At 39.3% G+C, this 19,338-nt stretch overlaps 1 protein-coding gene across 2 annotated transcripts in view; it reads left to right on the top strand.

Moving 5' to 3' along the window:
- HAO1 (hydroxyacid oxidase 1) overlaps positions 1-16,644 on the top strand; it is a 61,621-nt gene extending 44,977 nt beyond the window's left edge. For both annotated transcript variants that reach the window (XM_005688179.3, XM_005688180.3), the window contains 4 exons: positions 4,279-4,370; positions 12,349-12,507; positions 12,620-12,689; positions 14,618-16,644. In XM_005688179.3, coding sequence (XP_005688236.1) covers positions 4,279-4,370; positions 12,349-12,507; positions 12,620-12,689; positions 14,618-14,688 — 392 coding nt within the window. In that variant the 3' untranslated portion in view covers positions 14,689-16,644. The remainder of the gene's footprint in view (positions 1-4,278; positions 4,371-12,348; positions 12,508-12,619; positions 12,690-14,617) is intronic.

Raw genomic sequence — 19,338 nt, 5'->3', positions numbered from 1 at the left:
ATCACAAGGCATTTCAGAAATTCCAAAACATAAAAGACCATGGTACATCTACAGAAAAGCTGATGGCAGAGGAAAGAGATAAAGTAAGAAAAGAACTTTAAAGATTCCAAAGGCTAGATTCAGAGGGATTGAAAATATGTCTAAACAAGAAGAGTCTGCTGTGAAAAGAAAATTGGAACATTAAGAAGAGTGTCCAAATAATAAAAACATGATTTTTGGAATTAAAAATAAAATTACTGGTTAACTGAAGAAGAGGGTCAAGGATATTTCCCAAAATATAAAACAAAGTGACAAATAGAAACAATTAAATGATTTTAATCATTAAATATGATTAAATGAAGGAGAGGCCTGAAGACTGTTTAAAATGTCCAATATCCAAATGATAAGGGCTTCAGGAAAATTAGAGATACCAAGGGAACATTTCATTTGAATATGGGGGCAATAAATGACAGAAATGGTATGGACCTAAGAGAAGCAGAAAATATTAAGAAGGGGTGACAAGAATACACAGAAGAACTATACAAAAAAGATCTCCATGACCCAGATAACCACGATGGTGTGATCATTTACCTAGAGCCAGACATCCTGGAGTCTGAAGTCAAGTGGGCCTTCTTAAGAAGAATCACTACTGACAAAGTTAGTGGAGGTGATCAAATTCCAATTGAGTTATTTCAAATCCTGGAAGATGATGCTGTGAAAGTGCTGAACTCAATACGCCAGCAAATTTGGAAAACTCAGCAGTGGCCACAGGACTGGAAAAAAGGTCAGTTTTCATTCCAATCCCAAAGAAAGGCAATGCCAAAGAATGCTCAAACTCCTGCACAATTGCACTCATCTCACACGCTAGCAAAGTGATGCTCAAAATTCTCCAAGCCAGTCTTCAGCGGTATTTGAATTGAGAACTTCCAGATGTTCAAGCTGGATTTAGAAAAGACAGAGGGATCAGAGATCAAATTGCCAACTCCATTGGGCCATGGAAAAAGCAAGAGAGTTCCAGAAAAACATATATTTCTGCTTTATTGACTACATCAAAGCCTTTGACTGTGTAGATCACAACAAACTGGAAAATTCTTAAAGAGATGGGAATATCAGACCACCTTACTTGCCTCCTGAGAAATCTGTATGCAGGTCAAGAAGCAACAGTTAGAATCAGACTTGGAACAATGGACTGGTTCCAAATTGGGAAAAGAGTACATCAAGGTTGTATATTGTCACCCTGCTTATTTAACTTCTTCTTTTTTTTTCTGTTGACAAAGTAATGTCTCTGCTTTTTATTTTTTTAAAATTTTCAAAAAAATTACTTCACAATACTATATTGGTTCTGCCATACATCAACATGAATCCGTCAGAGATATACATGTTTTCCCCATCCTGAATGCCCCTCCCTCTCCCTCCCTGTTCTATGCACAGTACATCATGCAAAATGCCAGGATGGATGAAGCACAAGCTGGGAGAAATATCAATAACCTCAGATATGCAGATGACACAACCCTTATCACAGAAACTGAAGAGGAACTGAAGAGCCTTTTGATGAAATGAAAGAGGAAAGTGAAGAAGTGGGCTTAAAACTCAACATTCAAAAAACTAAGACCATGGCTTCCAGTCCCATCACTTCATGACAAATAGATGGGGAAACAATGGAAACAGTGAGAGACTTTATTTTCTTGGACTCCAAAATCACTGCAGATGGTGACTGTGGCTATGAAATTAAGACACTTGCTCCTTGGAAGAAAAGCTATGACCAACCTAGACAGTGTATTAAAAAACCAGAGACATTACTTAATAGGCAGAGACATTACTTTGCCGACAAAGTCCATTTAGTCAAAGCTATGGTTTTTCCAGTAGTCACATATGGAGGTGAGAGTTGGACTATAAAGAAAGCTGAGCACCAAAGAATTGATGCTTTAGCGCTGTGGTGTTCGAGAAGACTCTTGAGAGACCTTTGGACAGCAAGGAGATCAAACCAGTCAATCCTAAAGGAAATCAATCCTAAATATTCATTGGAGGAACGGATGCTGAAGCTGAAGCTTTAATACTTTGGCCACCTGATGTGAAGAACTGACTCATTTGAAAAGACCCTGATACTGGAAAAGAGAAAGGGGTAACAGTGGATGAGATGGCTGGATGGCATCACCTACTTGATGGACATGAGTTTGAGAAAGCTCTGGGAGCTGGTGATGAATAGGGAGGCCTGGCATGCTGCAGTCCATGGGGTCACAAAGAATTGGACACAACCGAACAACTCAACAGAACTGAACCGAAGGGCGTTGCACACACACACACACACTATATATTTCTTATATAGCACCCGCGTCTCTTTATGTCTCCAGCATTGGCAGGAGGGTTCTTTATCACTAGCATCATCTGTGAAGCCTAACGTATATATAGTATAGTATGTACAGTATACGGACTTCTCATGTGGTGCTAGTGGTAAATAACCAGCCTGCCAATGAATGTTAGACAAAACAGATGTGGGTTCCATCCCTGGGTCAGAACCATCCCCTGAAGAAGGGTGTGGCAACCCACTCCAGTATCTTGCCTGGAGAATCCAGTGGACAGAGGAACTTGACAGGCCACAGTTCATAAGGTTGCAAAGAGTCAGACACAACTGAAGCAACTTAGCTAGCACACTATATAGTATATATTCCTTATATATACTATTCTCTGCTAGTAATAATAATATCATGATGACGCAATGTCTTAGTCAGCTCAGGTTGCCATAACAAAATGTAATACCTGAGAAAGGGAGTGTTTATTTATTTATTTATTTTATTTTTTTACTTTATAATACTGTATTGGTTTTGCCATACATTGACATGAATCCACCACAGGTGTACATGAGTTCCCAATCCTGAACCCCCCTCCCACCTCCCTCCCTATATCATTAAACCAGAAATTTATTTTCTCATTCTTCTGGAAGCTGGAAGTCTGAGATACGGTTGCCAGCATGGTTGGTTTTTGTGAAGGCTCTTCCCTGAGTTGCAGAGGTCACCTTGATGCTGTGTGCCCACATGACCTCTCCCTTGTGTGCGTGGAGAGGGAGAGGAACAAGCTCTCTGGTGTAATCTTGTAAGGCCACTAATACCATGATGAGGGCCTTACCCTCATGACCTTTATCACTAGCACTACCTGGGACCTCATCTAACCCTTATTACTTCTCAAAGTATTCATCTGGAAATTCGATTACATTGAGGGTTAAAACTTCAACCTGTGAATTTTTAAGGATATAAACATTGTCTATTCCACATGGGTTTATCATTTTCATATGCCTATAATTTTAGAAGAAAAACATTTCTAGCTTTATTTTGAAAAGTGGAAATATTTAAGAATTCCATGAAACACAGTTTGGAAAATGGTGGTTTAAAGGATAAAATTTTCAAATAATTCAAATTACAAATTCTCCTATGAATCTTTTTTTTATTATCATTAGTCAGGTCGGCACTTGATCTCCATCACTGAATTTATAAATATATACAATGTTCTGTATCTATCTGCTTAAGTTTCTACAATCTGATTTCACTAAAACCTTAGGCTATTTTTGAATGTTAAACTTGAGAAGCAGCGTTCTTTTCATGATTCTGTTAGCAAATAGTTTTTATTGGGAGAATGCTGAAAATAAAAGTTTAAAGATGTAAAATATTTTTAAAATATTTGAAATTGATTTCAGAATGTTAGTCAAATTTAAAACCACATTTTCAAAAGTCAATATATATTGAAGAATGGTTAAAGATGTAGCATATCATTTAAATATTATATTTTTATATGTTTCAATGGACAAAATACATTTAATTATAAAACACTATTACTTAAAATAATTACTGAAGTTAAAGCTTTGTATTAAAGAATATTTTTGAAATAGACTTGTTCATCATCCATTACACATAAACTGTTTGCTACTTATATGTTCTTTTATAGTATCCAAATTTTGAGGGAGTAATTATGTTGAATGCTAAATAATTTAATCTTGTTAATAATAAAAATAAACTGAGCAAGGGTATTTCCTTATGAGGATAAATACATTTTAACTGCATGTCAATTTACCATCTATTGATAGTTTTATTTCATCATTAAGCTGTTTCAAATGTTAACCTTTTTTGGCCAAAGAAATCATCAGTATAATTCTAGATTTAACCCTTGGGTGTATGTCTGTGCTAAAGTTTCTGAGCAAGATACATATGTATCAGGCCAGGCCCCCTTTGATGGGGATGCTTTGGCCTCAAAATTCAAGCCTTTTATTCAGTTGCCTTTTCCATACCGTGGTTGTATTACTCTTTCTAGGTGATGATGCCAAGACGGCAGTTAAACACGGTTTGGATGGGATCTTGGTGTCAAATCATGGGGCTCGACAGCTTGACGGGGTGCCAGCCACTGTGAGTTTTGGCAAATGTCTCCATTGGAATTCCCATTTCTATCTCAGTTTTGACCATCTCTGTGACTACCCCTCTTTGTATATATATTTTTGTATGAATACTCAAGATAGAATATGTAGGAATATATGTAAGATCTCAGATTTTAAGTTTAGTGGTTCGATCCCCGAGTCTGGAAGATCCCCTGAACTAGGAAATAGCAACCCACTCCAGTATTCTTGCCTGGAAAATCCTGTGGACAGAAGAGCCTGGCAGGCTAAAGTCCATGGGGTTGCAAAAAGTCAGACACAACTCAGCACACACACACACACACACACACACACACACACACACACACCCCTATCTAAATTGGGCTTCCCTGGTGGCTCAGTGGTAAAGGATCTGTCTGCCAATGCAGGAGATGTGGGTTAAATTCTTGGGTTGGGAAGATCTCCTGGAGAAGGAAATGACAACCCACTCCAGTATTCTTGCTGGAAAATCCCATGGACAGAGGAGGCTGATGGGCTTCAGTCCATGGGGTTGCAAAGAGTCGAACATGACTTAGTGACTCTGCATGTGCACAAGCACATGGGCATCTATCTAAATTAGATTATTATTCTATTTATTTGTAAAATTATAAAAGTTGTCTGTGTTAAGAAAGTAGCCATTTGTAGGCAGGGATTAGTCCTATATTTATAGATATACTGAGAGGAATATCGTAAATTGGAGTAGGAAAGAAAAGATTATGCCATGAGTTTCTTGGAGGTGGCGGTTGAAGAGCTCAGAGTGAGGGCAGGTGAGGAAAGGAGGCAGAAATCCTGTGACCTGGGAGAGATTTCTTGCAAACAGGCCTCTCTATTGAAGCTTGAACTACCTTGGTTGCACACTGGAATCTCTTGGGAACTTTAAAGAATCCTAATTCCCAGTCTGCATCCTGAATCCATCTATCAGAATCTTGTGGGACCAGGAAATCTGAAGCACTAGTATTTTTGACAGCTACTGAGGAGATCCAATGTGAATTTGTATGTACTATATACCCTGTGCCAGACAAATCAGAGTCAGAATCCATATATAAAGGTAAACTAACTGGCTGGAATGGTGTGGGATAGAGTTAAAATGGTTAAAGTGAGCAATTGGCTCCCAAGGCCAGGAGCGAAGATAAAGGATTTTTTTAAGATGAAGGATTGGGGAGCCCAGAAATGGATCAAAAGTCATGGAGACAGACATATATTCAAGGGTATACTTCATGGATCCCTGATCTAGAAGAAAGCCAGAAGCTGTAGGTAGGGTGGCGTGAGGGTCCCTTATATGCTGTCCACTGTGAGAATGTGTCCAGGATTTCTTTAGATGAGGCAATGGGATTGCAGCTGCCTTTCACCTCTGCTTTGTTCCCATATGGACCCCTGCTTTCACTAGTGTGAGTATAGAAGTGGAATGGGAAAGACTGAGATATTCTTGGGGAATACCAAGGGATCCATTTTATTTGCAGTATCTGGTGGGTGTTGGGAGTCTGAGAAATATGCCTGCTTGGACAGGTTAGGGAGGGGGTCTTTGAATATTAAATATTATGAGTCATTAGATATGCAATAGAAAAGCCTTGGTTTAGCAGCAACAAGTACCACAAATTGGACTGTGGCATGACAGGGAACAGGAAGACCAATGAGGTGGCCTGGATAATTATGAGAGCCAAGGAAAGAGAGAAGGGTCTGACCTGCTATGGGGCAGAGGGATAACCCCTCCAAATCTCAGCTTTTTCATCTTTTAAAGTTAAAAAAATTAATTAGATTGTTTCTTTGGTGCCTTTAAGCTTTAGTATTCCATAACCTCATTTATCATAGGCAAAGTAAGCTAACATCATGTAACAAAACTTAACTAAATATGTATCTATGAAATAATGTGGATAGACTCTTTAGTTCATCATTTCTGAGCTGGATCATCATATCCATTTCCCCCTTTTGTCAGAACCATTTAGTCATAGTTATTATGGGACGGTTTTAGTTGGGGCAAGCATTTGAATTATTAAAATAATTTAGTCAAGTAGTGGATTACTGTTTCATTAAGATAGCAGGTTGATTTAGCTACATCCATGGATGTTGTGCAGGTCTTAGGGCAGATTGAATGAGGCCGGGGGCTCCTGGACACATGTATTTGCACTCAAGAGTTTTTCTTGAAGACTAATGGGCTAATGGTAGGAACAAATCAAGTCTTTGCACAGAATCAGTAATTAAAATCATAAAACTGGAAGTTGTCAGCTCTTTCCAATTCAGCATTACTTATAAAGACCCATCTTTTTAGGTGATGGTAAACATTGCCTGTAGTGGAGAGTGAAGAGCTCCTCTGGGCAGGCAGGAGAAGTTGGTCTCAGTTCAAGGCTTTTCCGCAGATTTATGCCTCTCTTGTGTATGAAGACGTGGACTTAGTGGGTAGGCCAAATTAAGTTTGTTTTCTAAAAATAAAATTTAAATCTACTGAAATCAAATCTAACTAGATTTTTAAGGGAAAAAAATATCTGAATGGTGTGGTTTCTTTCCTTCTGGCTGAAGGGATATGGAAACTTATCTAAAAGGGCTTTTTGAGTTGTGGTCTCAGAGACTGTTTTAAGATAAACAATGACCCTCCCCTTTGCATGATGTGTGCCTGAGAGGAGATACTTGCTTGAATTTGCCTCCTACTTTAGAGTAAATTTAAGGTGCACGATGATGAGAGAAATGTGAAGCAGGATTAAGTTTATAGTGAAGTTGTTTTTCTCTCAATGTGTTGGTTTTCAGGCATTTGGCAAAAGACTTGGAGGAGGCTGTGATATGCTTCTCAGTAGATACACAGAAGGGTTTACTCTCCTGCACATTCTGTGACATCATAACTCAGAGCCAAAGAGGCAGTGTGATTTTACTGCAAGAGCACTGAAATGTACCCAGAGTCTTGGGTTCAAGCCCTTTCTTGCCTCTAGAGGGGTGAGAGCTGGGTGAGCAAGTTGCTCAGACTTTTCAGCCTAAGTCTCTGCATTATGTTGTGTTGGTTGCAAAAATTAAATGTCTGGATTGTATGATTTCTGCATTTCTATAAATCACAGAGTTTTCTTGTATGGAGAAATACTTATCATTAAGAGTCCCAGATCAGGAGTTTGACTGCAGTCCATAGTAATACAGTGCTATTGATGGCCTGTTCCAGCAAAGAGTTTAAAAATAAGTTCACATTATTTGCAAAGCAGAAGTAGAGACACAGACATAGAGAACAAACATATTGACACCAAGGTGGGAGGGAGGGTGGGATATACTGGGCGTTTGGGATTGACACATATACACTGCTGTTGCTGCTGCTGCTGTCACTTCAGTCGTGTCCGACTCTGTGTAACCCCATAGTCAGCCTGCCAGCCTCCCCCGCCCCTGGGATTCTCCAGGCAAGAATACTGGAATGGGCTACCATTTCCTTCTCCAATGCATGAAAGTGAAAAGTGAAAGTGAAGTTGCTCAGTTGTATCTGATTCTTAGCGATCCCATGAACTGCAGCCCAGCAGGCTCCTCCATCCATGGGATTTTCCAGGCAAGAGTACTGGAGTGGGGTCCCATTGCCTTCTCCACATATATACACTACTATATATAAAATAGATAACTAATTAGAACTGACTGTATAGCACAGGGAACTCTACTCAATGCTCTGTGGTCACCTAAATGGGAAGGAAATCCAAAAAAGAGGGGGTTTATATAAACACATAGCTGATTCACTTTGCTGTATAGCAGGAATGAACATAACATTGTAAAACAACTATACTCCAATAAAAGAAAAGAATAACATATTTCCTTCTAAGAATTTTAATAATTCAGTAGTGTATGCTTTTATAAATAATTTAACATCTGCCTTAAAAAAATAAGTTCACATTAAGATCTTTACTCTGAAGGTAATAATGTGGCAGACTAGTTCTGAGGTAATCAGGGAATGATATGGCAGAATCAGTATATTTCCACAATCCACAATACTAGATCATCTTAAACTGGGGTCTAAAGACAGAGTATGTGGAGTCTTTGAACCCTAAGAACTTTTTTTTTAATTTTTATGAAAAAAATTTTTTTATGCCAACTGGATCCAAACTAGTGCTTAGTCAGTCATGTCTGACTCTTTGTGACCCCATGGACTGTAGCCCACAAAGCTCCTCCGTCCATGGGATTCTCCAGGCAAGAATACTGGAGTGGGTTGCCATGCCGTCCTCCAGGGGATCTTCCCAACCCACGGATTTAACCCAAGTCTCCCACATGCAGGTGGATTCTTTATCAACTGAGCCACCAGGGAAGCCCTTAAACTTAAAAATATGACATTCTTTTCTAGTGAAAAATTTCAACTGTAAGACATTTTCATAAAATAAACTTTGGGTTGTTAAATCAGTGTTTCTAAAATTGAGTCCTTGGGTATATTCTATGACATCAGAAATTTCATTTTTCCTTCTGAAAAGGATTCATTATATTCTTCATTTGAGGACCATTTGATCTATCAGTTAGCTTTTGCTGTGTAACAAATCATTCTGAAATCTACTGGCTAAAATTCAATAGCCATTGATTCGTGTCATAACTTTGTGAATTGTCCATTTGACCTGAGATCCACAGAGAAGTTTTGTGTTCCAGGCTGGGCTCACTCATACATGTCTGTGGTCAGCTGCTGGGTCTACTAGGGCAGGCTGGTATAGGATGACCTCAGCAGGGATGGCTCTGCATTGTCTCTCATATCTAGAACGTTAGGTGGGCTGGGTCTCACAAGGCACTGGGTATTCCAGGAAGCAAGTGGAAATATCTAAGCCTCTTGAGCTCTATGCTTAGAACAGGCTTATTGTCACTTATTTCTTTTTCTGTTGGTGGAAGCTAGTCACATGGCCACTTCAGATTCAAGGGGTGAGGAAATAGACTTTTCTGACTTCATTTCTTCCTCATGATGGGAGGAGAAGAAATGTTACACTGCAAGGAAATGAAGATAAGGTGGCAGATGGCTGCAGCCATTTCTGCAATCACAAACCGTCAGCAAGACCTATATGGATCAGGGGTTTTCTAGATGTGCTTAGTAGAACTCACATTACTTATTACCACCTCCAGCCAGGGCTGCCTGAAGCATGGTGGGTAGAGAGTCGGAGGAGGACTTGTGGGCAGTGGCCTGGAATCTGTCTTCTTCATTATTAACTAAAGCACCTCTGGCTTTATCTGTTTGTTTGTGCTCAACTACTCTGGTTTGGAACCTTTAAAGTGTTTCATGCCTAAAATGGCAGAAATCATGAGTGTAGGACTGGATGTTTTAAGAAGGTAGAAAGATGGAAGCACCTTGTGAGTGGAAGTTTTGTGGCCAGGGAGGACCTTGAGCAGGAACAGGAAAGAGGGGGGCTCTTCCAGAATCAGGTCCCTGTGGGATTCTTTTTGAATCCCATAAACTGCCTGGCATGATGCCTGGAATCTGTCAAGTCATCAATAAAATATTTGATAAATCAGTGAATGGATGGATGAGTGAACAGTAGTACATTGGAATCTTACTATATTTTCCTGTAGATTAACTCTCCTGGAGCTAAGCCTGCAATTAGTTGTCTAAGGAACCACTAAGAAAAGAAAAGCTGAAATGAATGGTCTTTTAGATGTGTAGCAAGCTGAAAAGAAACAGAAAAGTCATAAAATAGTGGACTTGTTCACTATATTTAGTTATTTTATCTGCTCTTATCAGAATTATTCTGCATAATATATACCCAGTAAAACTGCAGTTCCAGGAAGAAGAAAGGGAGGATAGAAATGCTCTGTGATGGATAGAAATTCCTTGTCCACGGACAGGAAAACACCAATCTAGGCTTTATTTGATAACCCAGGATTCACTCTTTAAGTATCCTTATTAGTTTATTTTTTAGGCCAGATTGGGCATTGGAAATATCCTAAAAGACTTGATTTGCGTGACTTTGAAAACGTGTATTGAACTGAAACTAGCTAATATTTTTCTTTGGTTTTGGTTTCAAGTGGGGAAATATACTTAATTATAGCTTGCATCATCACTTGGAAATTGTAGCATTTATATGTTGATGTAACTTGCCTGACTCTAAAAGGAGGACTATGTATAGTTAAAGGGACATATGTAAATGGATCCAAAGCATGTTTGGCCAGGCAGAAAAGCAGAGAGGAAAAGAGGAAAATCACATTACTTGCCAAACATTTAGGGGGCTGTGCTCCAACTGTTACCTTCACTTCCTCCAAATCTGTAGTTGGGTTTGGTCTTCAGTCTTTTACATAAAACTCTTTTTACACTGAGCCTCTCAAATTTTGGGGGAGAAGCAGGAAAGTTTTTGAGTGATTTCAGCACAATTATTTCTAGAAAAACTGCACTTGAATGTATGGATTTCATTTTATATTTAAGTACTTGGGGATAAGTGTGGATAATTTCTGCAGATTTTGACCTACTATGGTCACTATAGTAGGTCACTATGAGAATTGTTACCACCCTCAGATGCAAAGACTTATACCAAAGTAGCCAACTGTGTCAGTTACTATCTATAACTAACTATATTGGCTATTAACCAACTTTATGAGCTATTACCACATGATGCTAAACAACAAAAGATTCCAAACTCAGTGATTTAAATCATTATTCCTATGAAACTTTTTGTCAACTGGAGGTCTGCTGACCTAGATTTGGTACTGGCTTGGTGGCTGTTCTCCAAGTTTCAGGTCCAGCTGTGCTTGGATGGGACAACTCTCCTGCTTCTCCGGGGGATCTCAGCTCTGCTGGGGGGAGGGGGAGTTTCCTCTCATGGCAAATGGCACAGCTGCAAGAGACAGTTGAAATGTATGAGGTTTTTCAAGGTCCATGCCCAGAAATGGCACTCTTCCACCTCTGTTCACATGTCATTGGGCAAAGTAGGTTGCAAGGCCAAGGCCACTGTCAAGGAGTGATAGGTGCACTGTGCTGTTTTTTTTTTTTTTTTTAAAAACTAGGAAACACTGCCAAGTGACCTTGGAAAAAGAGTGGGTTCAGAGTGGTGTGAAGAATTACGAACAATAATGCAGTCTAGCAGATAGACCTCAATGAAGCTCTTGTATTCTCTAGAGCTGATATACTAAGCCCATCATCAACTGCTAATCAAGATGAGGATCTTCAAAGTACATGTGGTCATTTTCCTTAAAAGCAAGAAAAAATATTTTCTGTGAGAATTCTCTAATGTATAGCTGGATGTTTGCTATATTGTTATATATAATTATATATTATATATATTCTCATATTTTGGGTGGGAAAATCAGAAACTAAGTTTTTTTGTGACTGATGGTGTTTGCATTTTTATATACCATTGCTTCTACCATAATCTGAGTATGAATTTTAACAATTGACTTTCAATGAGTAAATTAATGTTCAGAATAATTTATATGAGGAAGATACTTCATTTATATTCATGCATTTAATATAGAGTAGGTCTGTGTCTTTTAAGCTGATTATGTATTTTTAATTGTGTGTGTGTATATATAGATATATATTTGGATCATGATATTTGAATCCGAATATCAGGAATAAGGGCTTCCCAGGTGGTATTAGTGCCACCTACCTACCATTGCATCTCCTTTCTACCATTGCAGGAGACTTAAGAGAAAAGGGTTTGATTCCTGAGTTGGGAAGATACCCAGGAGAAGGGCATGGCAACCCACTCCCATATTCTTGCCTGGAGAATCCTAGGGACAGAGGAGGCTGGCAGGCTACAGTCCATAGGATTGCAGAGTTGGACAGGACTGAAACAACTTAGCATGCATGTACACACATCAGGAATGAAAAAATAATCTTGGACTTCAACAGAAAAATAAGCCGCTCAGTTCCAAATTTAGCTGGTCTTTGGTTGCTAGCATTTGCACTTCTTTTATTTTAGGAGAGACTGATTTTACTGTTGATTCTAAGCCTAGCCTTACCTACTCTCAGTGCTAATTGGATGGTTGGTGGCCTGTGGAAGTTGACTTGGGGGACAATTCAACACGCACAGTATCACTTCACTGACCTCTTCTCTCCACAGATTGATGCTCTGCCAGAAATAGTGGAGGCTGTGGAAGGGAAGGTGGAGGTCTTCCTGGATGGTGGTGTGCGGAAGGGAACTGATGTTCTGAAAGCTCTGGCCCTGGGAGCCAAGGCTGTGTTTGTGGGGAGACCGATCATTTGGGGCTTGGCTTCCCAGGTAATTGGAGAACAAAGCAATAAATATATAAAACAGAGTGACTCAACTGTGAAATAAATTCATGAATCCAGTCATATGGACTTATTCGAAAGATCTGTGTCTTCTTGCTTAGGGAGAGAAAGGTGTTCAGGATGTCCTTGAGATACTGAAGGAGGAATTCTGGTTGGCCATGGCTCTGAGTGGTAAGACTTGGTGTTATCATTTACTCTTTCATTTCTTCTGGGTGTCTTTAGGCCAGGCTCCTTGGTGGAAATAAGTGAATTTGAGGGGGAAGAGGATGGAACGATTTGGAGTGTAATTAAATTTAAAGTTGGCTATAGTGTGCAGAGAGCTCTTGAAGGAAGGAACTCCACAGCATGTCTGCCTGTAGCAGTCACTTAGCCTTCGCTTGGACAGTTTTTTCAACGATGCTTTGACAAGTCTTATTAGTACCTTAAGGGTGATGCTATATCGTATTCTTTCTCCTCTCTTAACACATGAACAATAAATCTAATGGGCTAGCCACCAGCTCCACCTAGATGTCTATGTGGTATCTCAAAATCTACCTGTCCAAAACTAAGCTGCTGAATTTCTACGTTAACTCTGCTCTACCTGCAGATTTTTCAGTCTCAGTTCATGTTAATACCTTTGCCTCACTTGCTCAGATCTTAAGTCACTCTTGACTCCTTTTCTCTCTCATAGCCTCACATCCACCCACAGAGGTGCTTCCTGTAAAAAAAGCCTGATTAGAACTTGCATCATCTCCCTTCTTCTTGGATATTGCAATGGTTTCCTGGTGTATCCTTCCTGTCAGTGTCTCTTTTCTTGGGTATTTTGATGCAGCCTGTCCATCCTGTCTTCCTTCTCTGTTCCAGTCTATTCTGATCACAGCATCAGAACTATCCTTTTAGACATTAACTTAGATCATTTCACTCTTCTATCAGCACATTTCAATTGCTCCCAATTTATTCAGAATAAATACCAAAGTCCTCATGATGGTCTATGAGGTTCTATGTGGTTTGACTTCTGTCACCTCTCTGACTTCAGCTCCTCCCACTGTTACTCAGGCCATATTTGAGTGACAAATATGTCCACCCGGGCCTTATTTGCCTTCTTGCCGATCCCTGATAACAACAGACATGGTTCAGCCTAAAGGCTTTAGCCTTGCTCTTCCTGCTGGCTGGATGCTCTTTCCCCAAAAATCTATGTGGCAAACTCCCCCGTGTCCTTCAAGTCACACTGTTACATTTTACTGTCTCATATGATCCCATGTTGATCACCATATTTAAAATAACAATTTGTCTTCCGTTCACCCAACTTCTAGTTTTTTTCTCTGTTACTTTTTCATTTTTTTCCATAGCAGCTAACATCTTCTAATTTCATTATTTTCTTTGGCACCTAACACCTTCTGTAGATTATCTATCACATAATTTTTCTTAAATGACACACATTGTGCATTGTCTGTTTCTCCTCTGGAATGTTAAGAACCACGAGGCAGGGATCTTTGTTGTCTTCACTGCAGTATCTCTAGGGTCTGGATTAGAACATAGCATGTAAAGAATAAATATTTGCTGAATGAATGAGGAAATAAATAATCATTATTCTTAGTGACTGTTTTGAATTTGACTCAGAATGGACCTCTAGATGCAACGAATAATCTTGAGTCAATCATCCCCTCCCTTACTTTTGAAGGTAGCAAGGGCTTCCTTTTCTGTGATCTGTGTCACCCAGACCATCCCCACAGAGAGATTCCAGAGCTCAGTGGTCTATGCACTTCTGAGCTGAGGCTGGGTAGACACAGCATCCGTGAGAAGAATGCCATTCTTTGAATCCTCACTCTGCCTTTTAATTTGCTACAGACATATCCTAAAAGAGAACTTTTAGCCACTGACTCTGTATTAAATGTGGCAGAAAAGAATATACTCTTTGTGTTAATAAAAATATGTGCCAGTCATTTTGTGTTAAGGACTGTTTAGGTAATAAAAATGGTCTCATGCCACATAAGATTTGGCAAGCTTACCTTGAATCATAAACCTTACATTTGTCAAGTTTTACATTCCTTGGGAAAACGATTACCTGCCTGATTATTATTGCATTCATTTCATATTAAATGTATGCATTATTTTTTCAGGGTGCCAGAATGTGAAAGTCATCGACAAGACATTGGTGAGGAAAAATCCTTTGGCTGTTTCCAAGATCTGACAGTGCACAATATTTTCCCATCTGTATTTTTTTTTTTTTTTTGGCATGTGTTACTTGACAAAGAGACACTGTGCAGAGAGTGACCACAGCCTGTAATTCCCCACTTCGATACAAAGGGTGTCATTCTTCTCCAGCAAAATAGCAATCCCTTGCTATTTTAAGTTCATTGCTTTTGACTTTTCAATGAGTGTCCTAGGAACCTTTTAGAAAGAAATGGACTTGCATCCTGGAAATATATTAACTGTTAAAAAGAAAACATTGAAAATGGTTTTAGACAACGTCATCCCCTGGCAGCCTCACGTGCTACAAACAAAAGATATTCCTGGGTAAAACTGGGGGTAGCTAGTGCCGAGGTCAAAAGATAATGATCTCCCTGTTTATAAACCTTCACTATATTTGGATATCCCTAAAACTGTGTTCTTAAAGTCTAAGGGCAACTTTAGAAGGCTGGATGTGCCTGGAGAAACAGGATGTTTGGATTCACAACACTAAGGAGATAGCACTTGATAGAATTGGGATAAAAGTGATTTTCTAGATACTTTTTAACACTCTGGGCTATGTGACTTCTTTGAGTGTAGATTTCCATTCACATCTTCAGTATCTGAATATATCTGAGTATTTTATGATATAGACTGCTTTTTTTTTTTTTCAGTCTACTTCTTAATCAGAGAGAAATAAAGCATTTTCTGAAAAGTAGCTATCTGGCCCATATGTAACAGTATGGGATTCAACTCTTTTAATCTCAGAACCCAAATACCTTTCTGTTCCTCCTATGCATACTCGTTCATTCTTTTATACCTCATTCTCCTTCATTAGTTTGCTTCTTCCCCACTCACAGTCACATGTAAGGCCAGCTTCATGATTTACGAAGGCCATGCCAAGTGAAGATGTGGGCCCCCTGTTCAGAAAAGCAGGAAAAAGGCTTTCTTCCAAGATTTTTCTCTGAACCTGTCGTGGAATCTTTTCTTTAATGCCATGTTTCCTTGGGCAGGGGGATCCTCATGGGTGCCTGAACACTTCCCTGTGATCTATCCTGACTCCTTTGTGCCCAGGGCCGTGAAGGGGGCTGACGGTGATGCTGTCATTGGGGCTGGATGAGCCGGCAGCCAAGGACTCACTCAAGGGACTTGGGGAGGTAGCAGTGGGTGGATGGGTTGGAGGAGGGACAGTGTATCATTCTAGACTCCCAGGCTGCAGCACGTGTTCCATGATCCCCTGATCCTTTACACAAACTCAAAGATAAGATTATTAAGAATTTTAAGTCAGTAAGAACATTAAACTCAAACATGAGGCCCCCCCTTTGGAGCCTGGAGTCCTGTGTAACTTCACTGGTTGCCTGTCCATGAAGCCCTGGTCATATGAGCTTCACATTTATTCCCTAGCCAGATTTTTGACAGATTGTAGGTAAAGTTGGTAACCAAAGAGAGTTTGAAACTTCTTTTCACCATCTCCCTGGTTATTCATTTACTGTGAAGAATTGAATGGAACAATTGAGAGAGAATCACTACCTTAATATATGATGGTGATGCTATATTTTGTTGTTTTATTATAATGTTTTATTATTCTCTGATCTCTCTTTGTCTCTTTCTTTCTCCCTCTCTCTCTGTCATTCTGTCTTTCTTTCTTCTTCCTTCCTCCTCTCTTTCCCTTTAAATGCTAGAGTATTCATAAATACTCTGAGGGACACAAACATAGATCTTTCTTTTTGAAATCATATCTGAGTCTGATAAAAAAGAATCATTTGGGACTTGCTTGGTGGCCCAGTGGTTACAATTCTGTGCTTCCACTGCAGGAGGCCCAGGTTAAACTCCAGTCAGGGAACTAATATTCCCCCATGCCACATGATACAGCCAAATAAATAAGTAATATGAGGTAAAAAATTAGACATTTAATGTGATGAAAATTATGCCTTAAGTTATTCTCCAGATACCAATAAAAATTTTGACTGTCACATCACATAACTGTTTTGTGTTTCCAGTTAGTGTTAATAAACTGATAGATCTATAATAAGTACCTCTTTAATCCCACCAACTGATTTGAAAGTGTCTTTGCTGTTGGCAAAGAATGTCCACTTTGGCTTCATCATGGTTTGTTGTTGTTGTTATTTAGTTGCCAAGTCGTGTCTGACTCTTTGCGACCATGCGGACTGTAGCCCACAAAATTCCTCTGTCCATGGGATTTCCAGACAAGAATACTGGAGTAGGTTGCCATCTTCCTGACCCAGGGATTGAACTCGCATCTCCTGCATTGCAGGTGGACTTTTTGCTATTGAGCCACCTGGGAAACCTACATCATAGTAGGCTTGATACAGCAGGTTGCTAAAAACTTGATAACTATCTGGCAAATGAAGATCCATACATGGTGCTTTAAGTAAGTCTTATGAGAATGGGGATGAATGGTCTTAATTTGTGAATTTCTAGATACTTTTATGACCCCTAGAGCCACGCTACCTCCTTGAACATAGATCCCCATTATTTTCTTCAGAGTTGTGATAGGACTGAATGTTTTATGATATGTGTTGTTTCCATAATCAGAAAGATACAAAGTTTTTTTTACATTGTCTAGAGTGTCTCCAATCCTGTTTTAACAGTGCTAAAACCAAAGGTGTGTGATGTCTGACACAGGAAGAGGGGGTGTTTGTTGCATATCCACTTCCGGGGATTTTCTCACTTGAGCTTGAACGAAGTTCTTTAAGGAAGACAATTGATCTTTCTGTTCCTGAATTTCTTAAAATATGTTGAGAGAAGGGATAATAGGGAATGAATAATTTAATATAGGCCAATCTGCTTTTCTTGTGTGTTTAATGTATATGGTACCCTAGAGAAGTGCTTCTCAAGCTGGAGAGTGTATTATAATCACCTGGTGCGTGTGCATGTGTGTGTGTGTGTGTATGGTGTGTGTGTGTGTGTGTGTGTGTTAGTCACTCAGTCATGTCTGATTCTTTGTGACCCCATGAACTGTAGCATGCCAGATGGGCTTGTTAAAACAGATTGCTGGGATCCTGTCTATAGATTCTGATTCAGGAGGTCTGGGGTAGGTCCTGTATTTCTAACACGCTCCTAGGTGAGGCAGATACTGCTCTTCAAGGCATCACTGGTGTTGCCTAGAGCAAGAAGCATCAAGTCCAATTTGCCAAGCAGATCATGTAATGACCCAACTGTTGGGTATGGGTGGATGACAACCCATCTGAAAATGCCACCTTTTCTTCAGCCAATTGATTCTTCTTGTTAAAATTTATTTCATATGGAGACACAAAGTACTTGTAGTGATGTGGGTTAAGTGTCCAAGTTTGTCATAGGTGGATACATGTTACACACACACCCATGTGACTACCACCACCCAGATCAAGATTTGGAAGTTTTCCATTGTCCCCAAACCACTCCGGCTACCAGAAGTAAACTTATGCTACTTCCATCACCTTTGGTTAGTTCTAGCTGTTCTTGAACTTCGTATAACTGGGATCAAATAATATGTACTACTGTTTTTGGTTTTGTACATGAATTCCATTCATGTTGTTGTGTATATCAGTAATTCTTTCTGTTTATTGCTCTATAGTAACCCAATGCATGAATGTACCAGTTTATTGATTCACTGTTTTTTTTTTTTTTTTTTTTTCTGCTGGAAGCTGATTCCCACCAGTTTAAATGAAAATGCAAGTTCAGTGTTACTTTCTTATTTTTCAAGGAAAGCTAGACATCCACATTATTATGTGAAGATTTTTAAGAGTTGGCAAATATTTAACAGTTTAAACATGGAGCAGGTCATGTTAAACATGGTGTGGCCAGTCTGGTGCATGAGTCATGGGTTCTCAACACCTGTGACATCTTGGCCTCACAGATGTTCCCCTCACGGTTAAAATCACTCTCATGTCCTCACACAGAACAGGCTTGATGCATGTAGCAGTGATGGGTGCCTGCTAACAGAACTCATCAGAATCTTTTTTCATCAAAGTCGCTTATATTCTGCTATTTGGAAGAACGTGGGTGTGAAATAAACTTCCTTCTCTCTACCACGCTTGGGGAGCCCAGGATCCCAGACCTGTAAGAATGAATCAAGTAGTATTGATGCTTCTTAGCGTGCTGTCTGCAAGCTGCATCTGTGTCATTGCTGTGCTATTCATTCATTTGTTTATCTTGCCAAAACATTAGCATTTGTGAAACAGCTTTAGAGAGCTGTGGTGGATTAGTATAGCATGAAAGGAAGTGGTGGCTTGTTCTCAAACAGGGAGAAAAGACCTTTCATTGTAAAATTCATAATTTATTTATTGTCCGAAGGACTGTATTGCACATCTGTTGCACAGCAACAAAATAAAGTTTGTCTGTTTAGGAAAATCTGAAGGCGTCTTATAACATAAAGATAAAGAATGCTTTCTGAACTCTTATTTGCTTCAATGTGTGCTTTGTCACATGCCAATTATAGAAGAACATCAGGATGAGAGTTTATTTTAGGTGATACAAATGTTAACACAAATGATACAGGGTATTATTTTTATGTTTATGTGATGGGAAATCTTATCTATTTAAAAAAAAATGCAATTTCCTGTCCTTATCCAATGCTTACTTGAGTAGTCAGTATCTTGTTTCTTCCCTAAGAATTTTTTGGGGGAGTTTATTTTTAGCCAGTTATTTGTTTCTATTTCTATTGCTATTT

Source organism: Capra hircus, chromosome 13 (genome assembly GCF_001704415.2).
Source record: "Capra hircus breed San Clemente chromosome 13, ASM170441v1, whole genome shotgun sequence".
Taxonomy (NCBI): domain Eukaryota; kingdom Metazoa; phylum Chordata; class Mammalia; order Artiodactyla; family Bovidae; genus Capra; species Capra hircus.
The sequence above is the reverse complement of the archived record's forward strand: the minus strand, read 5'-3'. Positions and strand labels throughout refer to the sequence as shown.